Genomic DNA, 22,707 nt, shown 5'->3' on the forward strand with positions numbered 1-22,707 from the left:
ACGTCCGTCGTTTTTGTTTAGTAAACGCCACAATTCCTTTTGTTTTTCTGGCTTCTGCAAGCAAGCTTCTTGGCACGCGAGAAATGCGTGAAAGGTGAGCCGAAGAGCGTCTTCGCGCTTCTGCTAACGCAGGCAACTTCTCTGAAGCTCGCACTGCTTGCATGACGCGATGCCACAGTGACGATACGCGTCAGGTCTGCCGTTTCCTGCCGCTGTTAACGGATGTTTAATACGTTGGAGCAGGCGCAGACTCCATACAAAGTGCACTACGCTCAGTGCTGCACTCTTCCTATTCGATACGAGGCTTTGTGTTCCTAAATGCTACGCTAGTTCTATGCGCTTATACGTGTATATCATTTCAAGCTAATTTCGACAGCGAGGGGTAAATTTCAGCTTGCAAGAAGCACAAAATGAGTCGGTATAGAAATTAATTCAGCGCCCGCAATTTCAGTTTCACTACGTGGAAACCTTGATCTCTTAGATGGTCACACATGTTCACAACCTTTTTGGATTCATTTACTGCAAAGACACAAATAAAAGGTTTGTTTTAAATGTTAAGGTAAAAACTTGCGTAATCCTTTTTTTTGTGCCTTTTCTTCTTTTGTGCCATTTATATCCAAGAAAAGTTGCGTCGGAACACAAGGGTAATTTTAAAAATGCGGTAGCTTTTACTTGGGGAAAATGCGTGTTCTTGCCTGATATATAATATCGGACGATGAACGTGAATATTTAAAACACTATATTCGCGGCGTTCGATACATTCAAAAATATTTTCCTGGTAGGCATTAAAAAAAAAAAGAAATCAAAATTTCGGAAGAAAAGATGGAAAAAATAGTAAGAAGTTTCTCATGGTTGTCGGGGGGGCATGAAAGAACTTGGAAGACTCTCGGCCTACCTTTCGTGCCTTTCAGAGAAAATTAAGCGTGCGGCTTACTGCGTGCGCGATGGAATGCGTTCGGCTCGCTCTCAAGGCTGTGCAGTGTTGTTCCTGCCAGCCTGTATGCATACAACGGCGTGACTCAAACCATCGCCGTTTTGAGGAGCACAGCGGCAACTGTCTCTTTTCGCTTTATCCTAGGGAATCTGCTGTTCTCCCTTTTCTACTTTCGGCTGGTACTCCCGGAGCGCAGGCGCGAAAGGGTGGGGAAAGAGGGCGAGAAAGGAAGGAGCAGAGCGGAGATGCCTGCCCCTAACGAATAAATAGTGCAATAACGACCTCGCGTCGTTTGCAAACGGTGGGACGTCTGGGGGCTTCATGGGCGAGTCGAAAATCTGGTTGGCCAGCGCACTTTCCAGTCGGGACTCTCAGCGGAGCGGAACGGCATCGCGTTCTCCGACGATGAGGATTTCCTGCCTGAAATTGCGCGTACCGCTAATGCGCAATGTGAGGTATCCCCATCCGATAGTGTCAACGCCATGATTCGAGTCGGTTGAGTCCAGCACAGCACCTAGCTGTTCACTAAGAAATATGAGTCTTACGCTGGTAGGCGCGCAAAAAGCCGTGCAATAATTTAAGGCTAATGAACGCACAGCGCAGACCCTGTAAGCGCTTCTCGGCTGCCACTTTGCTCTTTTTGCATGACTCGCTAACACATCTGGCACAGGCCTTCGTCGTTCTAAAATCAGTGGAAACTGAGGTCACTGATTTCCTGAGTGCGAACAGCGCAATCCACGGCGTAACAACTCAACAGCATCGTGAAAACTTCTGCTAGCTTCCGCTAACAAGAACTAATCCACAGCACTACGCAGAAAGCAGCCGAATTTACCACCACAATACGCCAGTTGCATAGGCCGCGAGGGATCATCGAGGTGCGGCGGTTCAGTGTTGCGATCGGCCATATGGCATAGGCGTACGCATTTGGCAGATCAGGATGGTTTCACGTGTTTGTATACGTTTCTATCTAATAAAAGAAGTTAGTGTCCTTCGCGGTGTCGTTCGCGCTATGTTCAGCTTCGAATTTTCGGACACTGTTTTTATACTGTCTAAGTCTTTCCGGTAAGCTTTTCTTCTCGCCGATGCAGGGACACTCAGTGCGGCACTGTTGATGAACCAATCCGCCTTTCATTCGTGAGAGTGAATTACTTCCGAGGGTTAAAAATGGCTTGAGTGTAAGTTGAATACCCTCCACTCTATGTACATTTGATAGCTGCTTGGTAACCCCTTTCACACATAGTACGAATAACTGCGCGCAGCTTGTGGGCAGACGAGTTCGGTCTCTATGCAAATCGAGTGGAGAAAGGGGGCGGTTCATAGAGAAAAGGAGCAACCCTGCCAGCGTTCTACGCCACGAGTAAATGATATCCGGAATACAAGCTTTCTCTTCTCTTTTTTGGTCACCTTCTGTATAGTGCAGATGGGCTTGAGCTGGACAGAGGCGTGAAAGCCACCTGGGCTTTGGAAGACATCAAATAGAGCCCCTGCGACTGCGTTTTATCTGCCCCGGCAGATTTATGCTATGTTTACCTTCAGAAAACCATTCATGGCTAATGCACGCACGCGTCCAGATACAAGAAGCATGGGGGGGCCGTGCGTGGCGCCGCTTGCGGTTGCTGGCACCGTTTCTCTGCTTGCCTCTCTTTCTCAGTTCCCTCTATGCTCACTTTCCTCGGGGTGTTCCTGAGCATGGCGGCGCGACTGTGGACAGCAGAAGGACAGGCGGGAAAGCGCCAATGCAACGTCGGAGTGACGTGGCAGTGACAGCGGAGGGAAGGCAGCGGCGTCGAAAAGGAACTACTCCCCATAAGCTTCCCATTTACTGCCCGAGCCTACATGCGCATGAAAAAAAAAATGTTGAGGCTTCGTAGCCCCATGCACACACTTCTGCGCATTGTGATGGCAGTAGGGGGTCATTTTTCTTGCTATTTTCGTTGCCCGGCGTTCGTTCCCGTTCTTTGGACCCTGATATACTTCGGAGTTGCCCTTAGCTACAAGGGGCCCAGCGCAGCATCCTTCGTTGATTGTTCTGCACACTGACGCTATTCGAAGAACTATATTTTTTATCTCCTTAACGGTCTCCAGAACAACGCGTCCGGCTTTAATCAGCGAGAGGCTTGAGGCTCGGCTCTGGCGAAGGCTACTCGTACACACCTTCCAAAACAAACAAATACCTTTGAAACTGAGCATATACATGCCCACGTGAAGTTTAGAAAAGCATGCAAAGAAAGCTAATAAAACAACTGCTGCACTGGAGACACATACCCTGCAAGCCTCTGCAGGGTATGTGTACGCTGCACACCCTGCAAGCCTCTCGGTCTTTGGCCCTAACTGTGAAATGCAGTCCGTAGCATGACAATCACCGGAAATTCTTTTATGGCCAGACGGCACTGCTCTCGTGGGCAGCACGGCTAAAGTCTCTGTAAGTCTAGACGCACGGTAACGCCAGAGCTCCGCTGCCGACACTCGATGCGACAGAGCCGGTACGTATACCGTTATCAAATGTCACCTGCAGGCGAGGGTTGCGTTTTATAAGCGAATAAAAGGGCGCCTACAGTTGAAATGGTGCGCTGAGCGGTATAGGGTGAAGCGCATTACGTAACCTAATGGTTTGAGTCGCTCGCTAGCTCTGATACATGCAGCGTGAGGCGTACCCACAACAAAACAGGATCCGGGAGGAGAGCTGGATTTAGTGGGCATCCGAACACCTGTCGTATGGGAGCAAATGCTAGTGTCGCAAGTTGCTTGGCTCCTTTTGGGAATCCGACGTCCACTTGTGTCTTTAGTACATTCCGTTACGCGGAACGGGACGTTGTCGCAATAAAGAAAAAATACCACCAAGCATGTGCACATCGTTTGGAAGCAAAATAGTGGAGCTATAAATCATCGAATCAGAAACACACGATTTTAGAATCAAAACAGCAAAAACGCGTTTCATTCTCTCCGACCGTCGAAGAAGTGCGTCAAATTCGCCAGTCTCGATCTCTGTAGTGTAGATCAGTACTATAAGTCATCTCGCAAGCTGGGCACCGTTTCAAGCAAGGATGAACAAAACATAATGAAACATTAAACAATTCACAGACTATCTCGTTGTCGAGAGTAGAAGTAAGCATGAAATGCACTGCAGGAAAGATGTACCCCATCCGTAATCTGGGACCTCTCATAGATGCTGATAGAGAGAGAGAAAAACTTTATTGTGCAGAGGAATTCGGGTCTGATAGCCGCACGCGACTCTAAGGGATTGGTGGAGAAAGTCGAGAGAGTACATAGTTCAGAAATGGGAAGAAAATTGGCAGTTAATCCGAAGATATTGAGCACGATAGGAATTAATGCCTAGGTGACACTTTACACTACCCTGATACAGAAGGGAGACTAATAATTCCTTCGCGGCGCGCGACAGCTCTGCCCACCACGGGACCACGAAGACGCTGTTGTTGACGCATGCGCAGCACGTCTGGCGCCAAGCATTTCATGCTTAAAAGACATGAACAGGGGAATTTTCGATTACGACTTACTACGACGCCGACATCGTTCCGGTTAAAGTCGCTCATAGAGTTTTCACCGGTTTTTCGCAGTAAAAATGAGGTAACCAAAGGTAAACAAGAGGTGTGGTTTAGAAACCTCGCATAGGCTGCGAGTAAAACACGGGTCATCTCCGTAATTGAGCCGCAGCGTCATGTGTCAGTGGGTATCAGTCAATTTTGTGGCGTAGCTTCTGTCCATCGTGGCGTTTTACGACGGGGAGTCGTTAGACAGCAAAACGTGAGGTATATATAGCACGGAAACGGGCCGAGTCAAAATTAATGAAGGGAAAACTTCAGTCTGAGCAGCATACAGAGCGAAAAAGACACAGAAAGAAATGGAAAGGAGAGGGGAAAAAAATGTGTGCTGAAAAAACAAACAAACAAACAAGACTTTATGCATCGGAAACTGAGTCTGAACGCCCCTTTAGTCTAAAGGAAGATAACTTGAGCAAGCCGTGTCTTTAGTCACAGAATACAATAACTGGGAAAGAAGGAGCACGAGGCTGAGCCAGACAGAACGGAGAACCCCACATGCAAACACAAGCCGACGGCGTGCACACAGTAAGATATGCTTGCACTTCTAATGCCGCACAATCAGAGGCAGACATGGACGTACCGACAATACGAGGGAGAAAGGTCGGTACCGCCTGGGTCTCCGACTGTTAGGGCCAGCACATCTGATACGTACTGACAGGAAGCGCGACCCATCTTCATTTTCCTGCCCACGACGACGCTTATACCAGAAAATTTGCCAACTGTGTGGAGACAACATTTACTGCATGAAGCGACATGTGAAAGCTGTAGTATATTCTTTGTAGCCGTATGGCTACGCCTGAGTGGGTGCGAATGAGGAATTACTTCCTCATTTCAAATCTGCTCCACCTTGGGGGATTCGCTTAAAAACTTCTGTCAAAGCGACACGTGCAGCTCGAAATTACAAGATGAAATCCGAGGCGCATTACTTCATCTCTATGTGCATTTATTATTTTGCCTAACGCGCACAGGTGCAACTTTTCCGGTATATTCAAAAGAAAAGCACGAGAAGGATGGAACGCTGTTAAAAAAGTCAGAGAGAAGCTCTAGCAAAAAGGTTATATGCAGGGACGTCACCAGCGGCCGCCAAGCAGGCTTTCGCTCACCCACATAACCGGCGGTAAGCTCGCCCTGTCAGTGCTTGTTAGAGTGATGGCAATTAGTACCTGCCGGCAGCTGCCGCTCCCTCGGCGGCGGAAGTTTGTCTTCGGCCCCGCTGCGCTACCATATGTTTCGCGCTGATTGCGTCCGCGCACCGGTGACGGCAAAGTCAGCGTAACGTCCCCTTCTCCGCTTCTACTCCCCACACCCCCTCTAAATTCCCACCAAAAGTGCGCTTTACTGCAACGCACGTCTGTCGCGAACAAAGCTGTCTTGCCGGCAATCATAGGCTTATGACTTTGCCCGAGGCCTCTCTGGTTTTATAACCAAACAGCGACCCACCGCGCTGTCCCGTTATGTCACAAAAACATAAATTACCTGCGCGCCGACGGGGGACGCGGTGATGGCGCAGCCATCTCAAGGCTGTCCGAGTTGGGAGCGTGGAGACGTCCCGGGAGGACAGCGAGTGTTACTCTGCCGATGATCCTGTTATATACCGGCTCCTTTTCTTTCCCCGTCTCTCGGTGCTATTGTTCGCATTACGCGGGCACTGTGCACGTAAGGCCGCGTAAATAAACAGCGGACAAGGAGGTTCGCTGACAGAAGGCGTAGGCGCAGTCTTGCTTACAAACTTCTTATGAGGCTGCATCTCAATTTAGGAAAAGAGGGTGGAGGGGAATTGGGGAAAAACCAAAGAAAGAAAGAAAAAGCATTTGAAGATGTTATGTAAGGACCTCGCTCATGGAGGAAAGAGGTGGGGGTCTAACTGACTCATAGCCTTGGAAATATGCCAATATCTCATCAAGATTTATCCCGTAACACCGAAAGGAAGTATCTCGCAAAAATGAGAGGCAGATAAGGAGGAAAGAACGCGAGACTAGCAATGTAAGAGTCACTTTTTGGCAAAATGCGCTCTTTAAAAAAGAGAAGCAAGGGAACAAACAGATTAGCGCTCGGCAGAGCAAGAGAAAGAGAGGGAGGCTCGTGCAAAAAGCGTTTTTCAAAGCACGAAATCGACCGCCAGGCCTCACAGAGCCGACTTGCAGGTGCTAACATGGCCATTTTCCCCTTTTCGGCGTACGTAACGCTATTACAACACGAGCGTCCCAAACTGTTCGCGCCTCTCAAAGGGGTGACGCAAACACCGAGCCCCAGATTACCTGGCGCCATGCGCGGTCGCTGCTCGCGACGGGCGCGAGGAGCTAGCCGCTAGGCCCCGTCAGAGACCAGCAGCCGGTGACCGCTCAGTGGAGCCACTGACCAGGCACGCATCGGCAGGACGCAATTATAGCAGCTGATCAGGCTTGGGCAAGGGGGGGAGTAAATGACTGTCGCACGAAGTGAACAAACAGGCGCGACGGAGCGCCGACGCTCTTAATCCGCAGCGCGGCTTGCTTGCTTGCTTGGCGCGTAGGCGGCCCGGGAGAAGAAACGAAAATACGCGCGTAGGAGAAGCGGCAGTGCGGCGAGGAAGCGATTTACGACGGCGCGCCGCTGACGCGAGGCGCCCACGCGAGCCTCTCGGGGGATGAAAGAGAAGAAAAAGCGAGAGGTGCGCGTGTGCCATCCTATTCGCGCAAGCCGGCCAATTGAGCGCCGCTTATCCCCAGGAGCAGCCGCCGCTAGCACGACCAGCTGTTCGCTGCCGTGCCGGGAACGCTGTCTGTTCTGGCTGAGAGCGTCATTCTATATGCGGGCGACTCGAGGAAAGCCCCGGTGCAGCGGATGGCCACAGCACTACGGATTACTCTCTCGAGGGTGCTGGGGCTGCTCTCGCTTACTCTTCACTCTGCGTGCTTGCAGTGGAGGAGGGAGGCTTGGTCAGTGCCGGCGAATGCTCAAGAAGAAAGCAGGCTGCCGGAAAAGAAAGAATGCGAATACTCGTGATGTCTATGGCGTGTTTCCCTCTTTCACGGCTTGAATCTAACGAAAGGAAAGAAGCTATATGGCCAGATGAGAAGAAGGAAGACTCCGAATTATCCCCGTGCTAGAGTGTGACGTCCGGCAATAACCTTCATTTAATCAAGAAGACATGCACTCATGAGACCGCCTCCCGATGATGGGGAGGCAGTTTGAACAAAGCGCGTGAAATCCGAATTGTTCGCAGGTGAAGCGCGCTTTTCGAACTGCGCGCGCTTCGTGGCTACCGCGCACTCTCCGCTAGCGCAGCGCGTCCCTGTCGGTGCTGATATCAGCGTGTGCACGGGTGATCGCGGTCTTTTGCCCCTTCGCAGCTTCGCGCACTTCCTTAGGGCGTCCAGACAAAGTAGTAGTATGTGACTTTATTCAGGCACAGCACTTAGGCACCTAAGACGTCCGTGGCCTGCTGCACGAGCAGGCGCTGTTCGTCTTCACCTTCAGATCCCAGCCAGTCCAGCCAGGTCCCTACAGTATGGGAGGTGGTGGGAAAGAAGCCCGATTGCAGAGCAAGCTGGCAGGAGATTAAACATTGGAAGAGGTCGGCATAAGTAACAGGGCAGTTTGGATATGATGTATTACGACGGAATTTATCCAGATAAAGGTTGGGTTATTGGGGTTTAACGTCCCAAAGCAACTCAGGATATGAGGGACGCTTATGCAGATAAAGCCGTGTAGGTGTGACAAGTGTGTTCAGTTGCATCTGTCGAAGGATGTGAGCGTCCCGCACAGAAGGACCACGATGAGGGTCGGGGCAGAGCTTACGATCAAGGCGGAGAGCATTTAGTACTCGTTGATGGCGGCGCGAAGGGACAGCCTCGACTCGCCCTCCGAGGGTCTGGGCCAGGATATCAATGGTGCCCGGTAGAGAGTTTCATGGGTGATGTAATTATCCTGCTCATTTGCGTCAATCCCCGAGTGACCAGGGATCCAATGGAGGAAGGCGGGGCAAGGCTGCAGCGACGCATGGCCTCGAATTCCGTGGAAAGATGTGGTGGGAGTGTTTCGATTGAATGGCATGAATGGTTGCTTGGGAGTCAGGGTAGATGCTATAATGACGCACAGGTGGGAGCGAATGAAAATGTTGAGTGGCGTGAATGATGGAGAGGACCTTAAGCGAGAGAATGTCCGAGGGCTGTAGGAAAGGGCCGCCAGCTAAGTGGCAGGGGTACAGAGAAAAGGATGAAAGAGAACGCGGCTACTGTGGCTCCAGACAAAGATGTTCAAAATAAAGCCGCCTTTCGAAATATTAAGTTATTCAGTTTCTTGCGACGTTTTACAAATGTCCGACTGAACATTGTCACGTATATCTGATGCATAGTTCAGAAGTTCATTACTTCATTAAGACGCTTAAATAAGACTAAATGTTTCGGCTTACATGATGTTACAACGCGTACAATACTGCTTCAGTTTCATTCGCATAAAGAGCGCCGGTTTAGTTTGTTTTCTTTTTTGAGATCCTTGGCTGAACATAATTCTGAAGGATGGGATATTGGGCGAGTTGGTTGGATCGTGACACTGTTGCTACAGCGCGAACGACGATGGACAGAGAAAAGGAAAGACAACAATGCGCTACCAACTGAATGATTTATTCGGAAAGTATGCATACAAGGAAATGGTAGAGACAGCGAAATAAAAGAAAACAGCCAAAAGCACGCAGAACTCATGTGGAAAGTAAAAGTACGTGACGTTACGTGTAGAACCTGTATACTGGTTGCTAGTTTCCGCTTTTAATCCCCGAAATCAGGGAGAGTGCATATATAGGAGATGGGGCGAGGAGGCTAACAGAGGACCAAGAGCTCTGACGTTCCAATGCTGAAAAATAAACGAACGCGTCGAACATTCGCTGCCAAACCGTGCTGTGAATTTCTTCGGGCTATGACTGACCTTTGTGCATGTAGAAGGAAGTAAAGTATAATATTTGATGACCTATTTTGAGTGTCATGGAGAGTTTTGCTAACTTGCGGTTGCCAATGGGCCTATTTCCAACAACGCGCCCAGTCGACACTTTGCCCCGCTTAAAAGGGATGTGCTGGTTTCACCCAGCCACAGCCAACGTAGTACGTGATCTATCCGTGGACACGCCTGCCGCGCTGTACTTTTCCAGCACTAGATCCCCTACTCGAGGACGCCTGAGAACGAGACCGCTTGTTCTCGCTTGAGGCCGGTGCATGTGGGAACCACGTACGCATCTGCATGGGCGCACAGGATGCAAACACTGCACTTAATTACTGTCCAGGAGTCAGCTGCGCCAGTGGTCGAAAAAACGCCTCTCGTGGAAGAACGCATGCTCAGCGAACTCGTAAGCAGTTTTTGCACAGCATGCGAAAACGGTGGCGAGGAGGTTGTGCGCATGCGCAACATGTTACTGCAGAAAGCCCCATTTTTAAATGAAGGAAGCACGACAATAATTTAACTTAAACGAATTTGTGTTCTCAAAATAAATGCGTGAAAATAAAAGATCCACATTCATTCATTCATTCATTCATTCATTCATTCATTCATTCATTCACTGCTGCGGTCGCAGCAGAGCAGACAGCTGAGTGACGTCAAGCTTGACCAAAAAATTTTATTACCAGATGTGGTCTTTCAGCGAATGCTGGCTTCTGAAAATGTGACATAGGAAGCCAAATGAGCCAAGTGACCTGCCTATACGTATGTGAGCACGGGACTCGGCGCTTTCGGGTTAAAAGGAAGGGCTAATATTTCCCGCCTCTCCCTCATCCCCGTTGGGAGGGTGGAAAGTGTGCAAGAAACTTTCATGAATCTATTTTGTTCACCTTTTGACCAACACGGCACCTTTTTGAGCAGACGCACAGACTTGGTACCGGTTAGATTCCCCCCCCCCTTTTCTTCTTTGCTGAAATCTACAAGATGCACAGATGCCCGCCACAACCAACGGTCATCTGTTTCTCTCTCAAAATGCTCCACCTCATTAACAAAAAAAAAATTAAAACTGCGATCTGAACCGAGAATGGTAACACTGGTGTTCTACAGCGTATTCCACTGTTCCTGCACTTTGTCCCGCGAAATATCCTCCTGACACGGGTAGTTTAGCTCTGTACTAAGGACGGCGACTGAAAGCAAGTTGATAAGAAGAATCTGGTTTTTGAGGGGATAAATACATGTCCCAGCTAAAATAAAGAGTGTAGAGCAGCGCAGTTTGAAAAACAAGGGGTCGAAGTTTTTTTCTGTATGTCATTAATTTCAAGAACTATTGACAGTATTCTCGAACACAACACTAAAAGAGTGGTTGCCAAAGGTACAGCGTTGCCAAAGACATAGTGTTGGCTACCAAAGACATAATATAATGCAGACTGAAACGCACTGAGGGTGGCAGAGAATCAGGAGTGCTAATGAGTTTAATATTGCCGCGAATCTTTGTAGCGTTCGTTTGTAGTGTTTGTTTGATCATGCTTCAAGGCTGCCGACACGCCGCTTTATCGCTTCGTTTGTGACGCAAGACACGCCTAATTTATCTCGATTGATCGCATCCAGACGGAGCCGATTCTACTTTGCGCCAGAATGTTCTAGTAACTTCCCAAGCTTTATCTGGAATGTTTGCTATGAGCTTTAAAAAGAGCACGGCCGACAGCGGCCGGCATTCTGTTCGACGACCGCCGAGCACGCTTGTTGCTACGCCGCCGCCGAGTGATTCAGTTCTTTGAGGGCGCAAGTCAGATCAAATAAAGAGTTCCGTTTAGAAGCGATTCTCGCTGTCTTCCTGTTCACCGGACTGCAGTCACCACTACGTGACATCTGGTGGAGGTGCTGACCTGCTACCCTGCTATGCCCCTCAGGATGGAACCTGGCGCAAGCCAACGCCCGTCGTGCTTCGCCAGCCCCATGAGCCACCGACTTTCCGTGGAGAACCACACGAAGATGTGGAAGACTGGCTGGACTTGTACGACCGTGTGGCAGTGCTGAACCCCTGGGACGACAGCGCTAAGCTTCGAAATGTTTATTTTGCATTGGACGGTCCTGCCAGAACGTGGTTTGAAAACCACGAATCTTCCCTCACGACCTGGGCGACCTTCAAGAAGCAGCTAGTGGGTACGTTTACCAGCGTCGTACGTAAGGAAAGAGTGGAGGTCCTGCTGCAGACAAGAATTCAATGCCCAAACGAGACCATGACTGCGTATGTGGAACACATGAAACGCCTTTTCAGGCGCGCCAACCCCGACATGACTGAATAAAAGAAGCTGTCCTTCCTGATGCGTGGCGTGAAGGAGCAACTTTTCGCCGGCCTGATCCGGGATCCTCCACAAACCGTCGCCGAGTTTGAAGCTGAAGCTTCAACCATCGAAAAGACCCTGGACGCCCGGACCGGGCACTACAACCGACCACTTGAAGTGCTGACGACAAGCCCCCCAGGAGATACCGTTGCAAGTGGTGATAACCTGCGAGATTTGACACGCGAAATTGTTCGCGAAGAACTTCATCGGCTGCTGCCATCCCCAACGCAGCAGACGCAGCAGCCTCAGGTGGCGTCGCTCACAGACAGTATCCGTGAAGAAGTGCATCATGCACTTGGCTCCCCGTCACCAACACTACAAACGAACGTTACAAAGATTCGCGGCAATATATTCGCGTATATACTTCGACGGTGATGGCTGGTGGTCATAGGAAAGAAGTGGATTGAGGTGTTTCGGAAAGGCACACACTTCTGTAGTGCGTCAGAGCGGTGACCTGTCCTGACACCTAGCCTGTCCTGACACACAGAGGCGTTTTTTTTTTTGCAAACCGGGCTCATGATGATGAATGCAAATAGGAAACCCTCTTAAAAGTTCCGTAGCAAGCTTTGTATGTACGGTGAGAGAATTACTTTAACGTTCAACACCAAGACCGGCGCGTTGTCGCATTCGCTAATGAAACTGCGAATGCCGCTTAGTAAACTCTTTCTGGCCATCCATTCAGAGCTCGAACGCGAACGGAGTGCAATGTCAACGGCACACAGATGTAAAGCGCGAGTTCGTAAGCTGTAATAGCGCTTCGCGGCTGCGTCTGTTTGGCAGCGATGCGGAACACATAGACACATGTGCTTTTAGCGCAACTATATTGGCGTATTCACGGCAAAGCTGCCGACCTGTATGTGGAGTATTTTGAGAGGAGCGTGTATAGGCCCTACTAGAGTTCAAATCGGGAAAGCTGCCGTCTCGATCATAGCGTTAGTTTCGAGACGAAAAGAATGATACAATCATATCTCACACGGCTATAGGTCCGACAGCAGCTCTGGTGCACCCATTTCGTAGCCTTTAGCCGACAATAAGCGCCTCCAGTTAAACTGATGCTCCGGTGGTCGGGCACTAAGCTGGGTGAAATCGTACTTTCCGATGTTTCACTACGACAACCGTCTCAAAAACGGCGATCGGGCTTTCACTGTCGGTTCTTGGACAATTTTGAGCGGGTAATGAAAGGCAGATCAATCAGCGCTGTCAGGAAAAAGCTCGAAGTTGAAAATTTTGAGCGTTCGTTGCAAAGGCGAAGGGCGACGCTATAGATCGAACACTACATACAGTGAGGCTTACTCGAGCGCGCCCATAAGGCTTGCGCGTTGCTCTAATACAAGGTGCGCCGATACAAGGTTTCATTAAAGATGTACAGGGCTTCTATCCGCATCCGGTGGTTAAGCGTGCTCCTTTATTGCAGCCGCAAAGTATATGCCTCTCTGCAGAAACCTGAATGAAGTTTGCGCGCTGCTCATCTTCAGTGTCGCGCGTCCGAACGTCTTCTTGTATTTCGATTTTCATGTTTTGAACGCGGCAACCTACCCGAGCTTTGAGTGTATCGAGGTAGCCTCGCGAGGGGCTCGGATGATTGCGGGTTTCACCCTGTGTACGTCACGGCTCGCACGCGCCCACGCGTCTGTGACCATCGAGTAGCGCGCACTGTGAGAGGGCATCGATCGATGTTTGGGTGCGTCACGGACAGCGCGCGCGCGCAGGCGGGTAGCGGAGTCCCTACGGCTACGCTGAGGACGACAGCTCAGTCACCGCATTTATAGGTGGTAATTACAAGCGCTGCAAGCTACAAGTTGAGGTAACGAGTGCGTCAAATAGCGGTCGAAGCACAACTGCCGCTAACGACCACTTTCCCAGCGCTCACAAATTGTCAGATGACGGTGGTATTCGCGCTACACTTTCGCGTCATTCCGCGCGTTTGATTATTTTCAGACAGAATCGGCGAAACGGGTCACCGTTTCAGCTGCGACTCGACGGAGAGTACGCAAATAATAAGCCTTGCTTCCCCCTGAAAAGCAAGCCTCATATATAACATAAACACGCACACTGACCAACGTTTCTTTAGGAAACAACCACATTACTCAAGCCTCTCAAAGTGGTTCGCATTTTTCGACGCCTATGAGATGCCTTGCAGTGAGTGGGCTCAACATTGGCAGCAAAGTTGTTCCGCAGCTATATCGTTCCCAGCTGACATGTGTCCGTCTTTGACAAGTGAATGACAGGCAAAAAAATATCGGTATGCAAATAAAGGTGGATTCAAATGTCATGTGCAGCGAAACTGGAAGAAATAGCAAGGCAGATAAGTCCAGGCAGCGCCTCATCTATTTTTAGAGGAGGCGCTGGTCCAGGTGACATGTGCGGCTTGGTTTCCCTCTGTCAAAAATCTCTGATGAACGACACTGCGTTAATGGCTTCCCCACGTACGGTTAACGGAGGTGATAACAATGAGAGGTGGGGAGTGATTGCATCTATGGCTATTTATAGCAGTTTTCACTTCCGAATGGCCCCGCTGTGGTAGCTGCTTGAAGAATCTTTATTGATCGCCCCCTGTTTCTTTCTTCCTTGAAGAAAAGCTTTATATTAAGATTTCCGAACGTTTACTCATTCTCGTTATAAAGAAGTGGTACATCCGGCATGAAGAAAAAGACTGAAAAGTGAGGCCAGAAGAGGGACGCAGCCTTTTTTGAAAACGAAACACTGGGCCCATAACATATGCTGTGCAGTGAAGCCCACACTTTGTGTTCACGGCTTCTTTTCATCTCACCGGAAACAAGCAGCAGTATGAAGGGAAGAAATAGACATATACAGGGAAAGTAAAACGCAGTGGATACATTCTTCATGGCAACGTTACCGATAAACAAGATGCGAATGCAATATGGAGCTGGCTGGCAAGAGCATTTCTTCTCTATGCTTGCAAAGAGAGCGAAAGCTATTGCCACTTCGACCTTCGACAGCAGTGAAACTCGCTTGCAACTCTTCTACTGTTTCTCTGCGCTCCCGCGGTACTCGCGCGCTGGCTCGCAGGGCCCGCGCGAAGTGTCAGTCTCTGGTAGAGACGGGCGCCGCGCGGGGCCGGTCGAAAACCGTGAGGTTGGCGCTCAAAAACGCAACTACTCACACTGTTCGTGGACGCCCGGCCGGTCGGTCATCTCGAGCACCCATAACGGCTGTCCCAGAACGCTACGGTGACCCAGCTCGTAGAGGTTGGTGATGTCCGGACAGGCCCGCGACACGCGACGCAGCTCTTCGGCCACTTCGGCGTTGTCGTGGTGCTTGAACTGGAAGCCCCCATAAGCATCTGAGCTCTTTTCTCCGCTTTCCCGTCGTATCAGGCTCTCGGCGGGCGAACTCAGCGCGAGTACGAGTACCGCCAGAAGGGGCCAGGGAACGTGCGGCGCCGGCCAGCGCCGGCGGTGCTGCCTCTCTGCGAGGCCAGCCATGCGCGCAGCAGCGGCTCGCGACACTGCTCGAGCTCCGGCAGCAGCAGACGGCGCGGCACACGCAGCGACGGCCAGCCCAAGCCCAGCCTCCGAGCCCAGCGCCCGCTCGCTCAGCCTGCGCTAACCACCGAGCTTCGAACCCTCTTCGGCCTCTCCCTTCACCTCCTCCCCTTCCAGGCCCCGTTTCTAAGGCAGCGGCGGAAGCGTCACGCGTGACGTCGTATTGACTCTCGTGACGTCACACGCAACGATCGGCGGCCTGCACGCGCCATCTTTGAAGCAAAAGAAGGGATGCGTGGGGTCGCCGCGGCTGGCCTCGCAGCCGCTTGATTGCATCTTCTTCCTCTTCGTTTTCACGGAGCGCGGACCCCGCCGTGCGCACATAGGTAACCGCGCTGAGGGCAGTGCACGGCGGGTGGGCACGACAGGGATGTGCGCAGGCGCACGCTCTTCTTCATGGTACTGTTCCCCTGAGTGACGGGCTTTCGGGAAAGCGCTTTCCCTGTAGGAAAGCACGATTCTCAGCTTTATGAAAGATCGCTGAGCTAAGGCCACTATATGGCTAATACCATAAACATCACCTCCACCACTACCACCGCCACTACCGAGCTAAGGGGCTCCGGCTTCCAGAAATCTCGAATATTCTCCACAGAGGGAGAAGAAACTACTCTCAGTTCATGATCAGAGTAGCCGCCTGGAAAGTTTTTCTTTGCTCGTTTTATCCGCTCAACAAACTAAGATGTAATTTTGCGAAATGACTTTACATAAAGAGAGCATGATGTGCGATACCTTTTTGACGCGGCTATCGAAACAATGCGTGCTTAACTGCCGCCGCTCAAAGGGCGCGGCATATAAGCGATAGGCGTTATGAGGCTGTAACATGGCCCCTTTACGTTTTACGTTATAAAACGCGTGGTACAGGCCAGTCGACGGAATAACTTTTTTTGCTGTTAACTAAGCTGCACACTTACTCGTCAGACGCCATGGTCAAGGCACAGGAAGTTGCAGTAACCCACCTGTTGTTGCTGCGTTTCATAGTTTTTTTGTTAACAAATCTATGCATGTTTGCCGATCAGACGCTATGGTCAAGACGCAGGAAGTTGCAGTAATGCACGTGTTTTTACGGCGTTTCATAATGGTTTTGTTAGCACAGACACCCAGTAGCTGTGGTAAATGCGCAGGAAGTTGCAATGACACACTTGTTTTTGCAGCTTTTCTTAAAAAATCGTGTCCAAACGCTTCAGTTACCGACAATAAAACGACAAAGTGCGAGATTTTCATACAGTGCAGGTATACATGTTGGTCCCACGCAACGCGATCCATGCAGGAGGTTAAAAATGTGTTCAGGTTCTCAGAAGAAAACTTTCGCATGCGCATACAGCTTCAGTCAAACCTGCATGAAGCAAACTTGTAGCTACAAGGGCGACAATAGAGAACTACAACACAACTATAAAACATGCCACCAAGCTTTTATTAATGTGGCCTCCGAAAAGAGTTTTGGTCGGCACGAGGCAAGAGATTTAGCTGTGAAGTTCTGTTGAGTTTGTCATCACTGCACGGACGGTGGAGTTAAAGTAAATGTGTTTGTCCTTTTCAATGTTACAAACGTTACCGAAACATAAAACCCACAACATTAATGAGGTGTTTTGTCGTGACTGTTATATTATGGTTCGTTGCTCCAGAACGTTGAACATTTTTTTTTTTGTTAACGGAACAACAAATATTGTGTTACGTTTGTATATGCTACATCTAAGCTTGTTTCAGACGTTAATTTTCAGTTCTCTCTGGAACGTTACATGATTGTTCAGAACAGAACAAATACGTTATATGCTGCGTTAGTATACACCGGTTCCATATTCCTGCTTTTTTTTTTAGTTTTGTAGGATGCTTTATACGACCGTGCTGTACACAACAAGTATGCTATGCGGTAAATTTTAACGTTAGGTTAACGTTATCCTACACCTATACAAATATTGCTACTATAGTGATTTGTTGTATGTATACATGGATAGGCTTTACTTGTACAGACGGGATTAATTCCTTAAAATCAAGAATTTAACCGTCAATATACTGAAGGTGCACTAATATATTTACATCGCAAAACTGTAGGACGTGAAAAGAAACCACAAATGGAGTAATTCATTGCAGCCTAACTTTATTCTGAGTATTCTTGTCCCTCGTACATTATAAACCATTTTACACCATTAAGGGCGGCTCGTGGTGTCTGCAACTCACACACTTGACCCTGCAAAAAGAGTATTTGTGGACAACTAAACACCTGTACAATGGACGCTGTGTACAACAAAACATCCATTCTTAAACGGATGCTGGGACAAGTCAGCAAAACGGAGCAGCAAGTAGTAGTGGTAGTGGTAGTGGTAGTGGTAGTAGTAGTAGTAGTAGTAGTAGTAGTAGTAGTAGCTGTTGTAGTAGTAGTAGTAGTAGTAGTAGTAGTAGTAGTAGTAGTAGTAGTAGTAGTAGTAGTAGTAGTAGCAGCAGCCATAGTAGTAGTAGTAGTAGTAGTAGTGGTGGTAGTGGTAGTAGTAGCAGTAGTAGCTGTAGTGGTAGTAGTGGTAGCAGCCGTAGTAGTAGTAGCAGTAGTAGTAGTGGTAGTAATAGTAGTAGTAGCAGCCGTAGTAGCAGTAGTGGTAGTAGTGGTAGTAGTGGTAGTAGTAGTAGTAGTGGTAGTGGTAGCAGCAGCCGTAGCAGTAGTAGTAGTAGTATTTTTTTGGAGGAGGGATTATAAATATGAAGTGTAGTTGGCCCTCCGCTTTCCAGGTAGTCCGCCCACCCTAAACATTTAGTACGCGTAAAGTACAGCCATAACAACGCAGATGATGTTAGTGCTTACTAAGGATATCGAACGCGAAACCGCATGTACCCGCATACACACGTGAACACCACACAAGGCCAGTAACATGCATGGCTATACTAGAGTGCCTCGATGCAGTTTCTGTCGAGGCACCCTACTAGGCTGCATAATAAAGAAGAAAAAAAACCCTACTAGGCTGCAGAGAACCAGACGGCTCCGTGCACTTTACTTTTGCGCATTCACCGAGCATATAAGAACCCCATATCCGACGTCACAGTTAAAGCAAGTGGCGCTCAGCAATTGTGCAAGCGTATTTTATTCTGTAGTAAACTTTTGATGGTGCAAACGAGAAATACAACTGCACGCATCAAGCTACAGATATCTGCTTTCAAAAAGACAGTATTGATTTGCAGCCTCCGCGGTGGCGCATTAGTTATGGTGCTCGGCTGCTCACCCGAAAGACGCAGATTCGATTCCGGCAGCGGAGGTCGCATTTCGATGGAGGCGAAATACTAGAGGCTCGTGTACTGTGCGATGTGTGAGCGCGTTAAAGAACCCCGAGTAGTCAAAGTTATCCGGAGCTCTCCACTGCGGCGTCTCTCATAGCCTGAGTCGCTTTGGGACGTTAGATACACGCACGGACTCGACGCCGTGGGCCCAGGCCGGACGCGGGACAGTGGACACTGCACAGACAGTCCTATGTTGTGCTTCTGGTACCTCATTTTCGGGTCAAGTAAACTTGGGGCACTCAGGAGACAAAGCTTGAGTTTCTTGTCCTGCCGCTCAAAACGAATTGCTAAGTAAAATAATACAGGAGCAAAAAACCGGTCACGGAAGTACTTCGCCGAATTAAAAGAGAGAGAAAGCTTCCATTTAACATTTGTGAACTGAATGTACGCAGCTTTACTGAGAGCGAAAAGTGCAAATGATCTGCAATTCTCAAACTCAACCCCGTTGCACACTGAAAGAAAACAAGCGGCTGAACAGCAGCAGCGAAAAAAGTGGCGTCGAAGCTAGAGCGAAATTAGGCAGTGCGGCCGTTTAAATATGCTAATGACCGAACTTTTCTCCTCTTTTCTTGTTTGTGTTTTCCAGACCAATTTCTTCAACGTTTATGATTTGAGGCCCTTTACAGTTAACTTTGTCGACCGGTCATTATGTGGTGCAGTGCGTGGCCTAAGCATACACAGTAAATATTTCTCCATTTGCGCTGCTGTCGGTACTGGGCTCGAGCCAGGCCGGAATGAGAGCAGAGATAATTTGTACCTAGCCCGTCCTCTGAATGAGACCCATGCAGTGTTCTACTCACGGCGCGAAGAAAATTTCACGATAAATCTGCTGCTATAAAAATTACTCTGTTCGTGGTTTCTTTTGACGCTATTCAACTGTCTAATCTAAACATTGCGTGCATCTTCACTAAAAGTGTAATAGTGAGCTTTGACTGATCACTAGTTCATCACGAACTGAAGATGTGCTCTATGTGACTGTGGAAAATTCTTGCTAATTTTCCTTCCGGAAGTACGTGCCAGTATTTATTTATTTATTTTAATTCAATTTAAGATACTCTCAGAGCCATGCGGCATTATAGAGGAGAGTGGTTATACAAAGTAACAAAACATAGACATTTAGCACAATTTTACAGAAGGTTGCTAGTTATGCAATGTTAGCTCCTCGACACAGGTTATCCGAGACGACGTTTGTAGGGATTCCGGCGACAAGGCTTTATTTGACAAAAATGGCCCACTGACGTCAACAAGTTTGGTAGTAAAGGTGTAGAAAGGTATTGAAGAGACCAGCCGTGCGTGTGTATAATAACATCAGCGGCCCGTGCGCGAATTTCGTATTAGTTATGAAGCATTTATCGGGGCAGCTGCATTTTTTGATGCCCGGAGAATACACCGTTATCTAGGTGGTCCTAGAAGAACATGAAACAGAGGAAGAAGGAGTAGAGAGTAATCATTAATGTGTTTATTATGAACCTTTTCCGCTTTCGAGGAATACTACCTCCCACCATCCACACCCACCTTTACCCAAACCCTATCCCCAGACATGCACCATTAACTCCAAAAGGCCAGGAGACAAGCCCGACTCCGGCGTCTGCGAAGACAGCACGGGTACAATTCCACCGTCGTCTACGTTGACATCGTCTCCTATGCCCACCGATAAACGTTCGCCTGTGCTGCCGTAGACAGCATCAACTCTCCACTTCTGGCAACCTCTGTCCGAGCCCCAGGCACAACCGCCGCTGAAGTGATCGCAGGCCTCGCCATAAAAATGAGTGACACCCACCCCACCTCACATAATCACAGACTCTCAAGCCGCCTCTCGATCATATAGACGCGCCCGCATACTGGGACACACTCTCCATCAAGACCACATCATCATCTGGGTCCCCGGCTACGAGGGCCTTAATGGCAACGTCAGGGCGGACACCTTATTTCGAGAATATACTCACCGAACGGAGCAATCCCCTCCTGCCATATACCCTCTATCCTCCCACTAAGCCACCCGGCTCGAAAACCAACGCCTTAATAGAGGCCTGTACCCTGTCCCTCATCCCTCCCTCTCCTCTGAAGACTCCTGCCTCTTACGGCGTCTTTAAACAAACACCTGTGCCATCACCTTCATCATTTACATCACCTACACCCAACACTTTACGAAGACAGATGTCCATGGTGCGGCGACACCCCAACTCTAAAACACATATCACGTGGACATGTCCCCAAAACCCCCCATCTAAACCGCATAATGCGGCCCTGGAGCTGGGGGAGGTGAAGCTGACCAGCGCACGCCTCGACGACCAGGCAGCGCTCCTTCTCATAGCCAGAAGGTCGGCAGAAGCCTCCGGAGCCCGGGACTGAGGGCCCACCCACATTCGCTCCAGCCACCATCGTCTTCAATAAACGTTCACTCACTCACTCACTCACTCACTCACTCACTCACTCACTCACTCACTCACTCACTCACTCACTCACTCACTCACTCACTCACTCACTCACTCACTCACTCACTCACTCACTCACTCACTCACTCACTCACTCACTCACCCTCGCATCCATTTTTTTATATGCCGATATTCGTTAAAATTACAGATTCTTTGCAATGTTAACCAGGTCGTTATCCTTTCTGTCCTGACTGCGCTCGAAGGCTCGAGGGACGATCTTCTGAGTTGTTCCCTAAAATTTTTCATTCCACTACATATAGGGTCACTGACCAAGTCGAAGTTTAATTAAACGTACTGACGTTTCGGAAGCCCTACGGCTTCCTTGTTCACAATGGGGAAACCAGGCAAAAGCATGCGTTTATATCTTCTTCAAGATAGGTCGTAACAATCTTGCGTAATCAGATGGCAGATTCCCTTGCATCCGATTTAGTGTGCCGGGAGTGGTCTGAATAATCAAAGACTCTAGATACAAGCGTCTAGAAGTGATCCGTTCTCTGGCAAGCACACGTGCCCCGTCCCAATTGATGACGTGTCCAGTTTCTTGCACGTGTTCGGCCAGAGCGCTAGCAGCACTGCGTCCTCTCGCCACGTCATTTTTGTGCTGCTTGATCCGTTTGCACCAGTTTCCGGATTCCCCGATATAACAGCAGTCGCAATCTGCACACGGAATCTTGTACACGACCCCAGGATATCTGTCTTCGTCAGGTACGTGGACGATTGTTTTTGCATCTTAAAGAAACAACCCGTCCAGCGGTTCTTAAACCACCTCAACGGCACAGAAGCCTCAATTAATTTCACTGCAGAAGAGGAGGCGAATGGCTGCACCTCTTTTCTCGACACTCGTGTGACGCGAAAACCCACGAGCCTGGATTTCACCGTGTACAGAAAGACTACACACACAGGCCGTTATCTTGACTTCTATTCTGTCCACCCGATGGCACACAAGCGCTCTGTCGTCTGCTCTTTATTCGAAAGAGCAATAGAAACGTGCTCTATCGAGCAATCCCTGAAGGAAGAGCTAAGGACTGTCGGAAGGGATTTGACGAGAAATGGCTATCCAAGAAGCTTTGTGGCAAACACAAAAAAGAAACTATTAAAGCGACCGCCACCTTCTGACGTTTTTCCTAAGCCAAAACGTGCCTCCATTCCTTACATCCCACAGATCAGTGAAGCGCTTGGTCGGGTATTTCGAAAGTACGGCGTGCAAAATGTCCACGTCCCAACAAGCAAGCTTAGACATGAGCTCGTCAATGTGAAAGACTCGCTTCCCCTTGACAGATATCCTGGGGTCGTGTACAAGATTCCGTGTGCAGATTGCGACTGCTGTTATATCAAGGAATCCGGAAACTGGTGCAAACGGATCCAGCAGCACAAAAATGACGTGGCGAGAGGACGCAGTGCTGCTAGCGCTCTGGCCGAACACGTGCAAGAAACTGGACACGTCATCAATTGGGACGGGGCACGTGTGCTTGCCAGAGAACGGATCACTTCTAGACGCTTGTATCTAGAGTCTTTGATTATTCAGACCACTCCCGGCACACTAAATCGGATGCAAGGGAATCTGCCATCTGACTACGCAAGATAGCTACGATGCATCTTGAAGAAGATATAAACGCATGCTTTTTGCCTGGTTTCCCCATTATGAACAAGGAAGCCGTAGGGCTTCCGAAACGTCAGTACGTTTAATTAAACTTTCTCTTGGTCAGTGACCCTTTATGCCTCTTTATGCCTCCACCTGACCAGACGATGTTTCGTCGAACT

At 49.2% G+C, this 22,707-nt stretch overlaps 1 protein-coding gene across 1 annotated transcript in view; it reads right to left on the minus strand.

Moving 5' to 3' along the window:
• LOC149351996 (carboxypeptidase D-like) overlaps positions 1-15,331 on the minus strand; it is a 47,174-nt gene extending 31,843 nt beyond the window's left edge. The window contains exon 1 of the mRNA XM_089581225.1: positions 14,869-15,331. Coding sequence (XP_089437351.1) covers positions 14,869-15,190 — 322 coding nt within the window. The 5' untranslated portion in view covers positions 15,191-15,331. The remainder of the gene's footprint in view (positions 1-14,868) is intronic.
• Positions 15,332-22,707: the final 7,376 nt, after the last annotated feature.

This window comes from Amblyomma mixtum, chromosome 3 (assembly GCF_055824585.1).
Source record: "Amblyomma mixtum isolate Tamu chromosome 3, ASM5582458v1, whole genome shotgun sequence".
NCBI classification, from domain to species: domain Eukaryota; kingdom Metazoa; phylum Arthropoda; class Arachnida; order Ixodida; family Ixodidae; genus Amblyomma; species Amblyomma mixtum.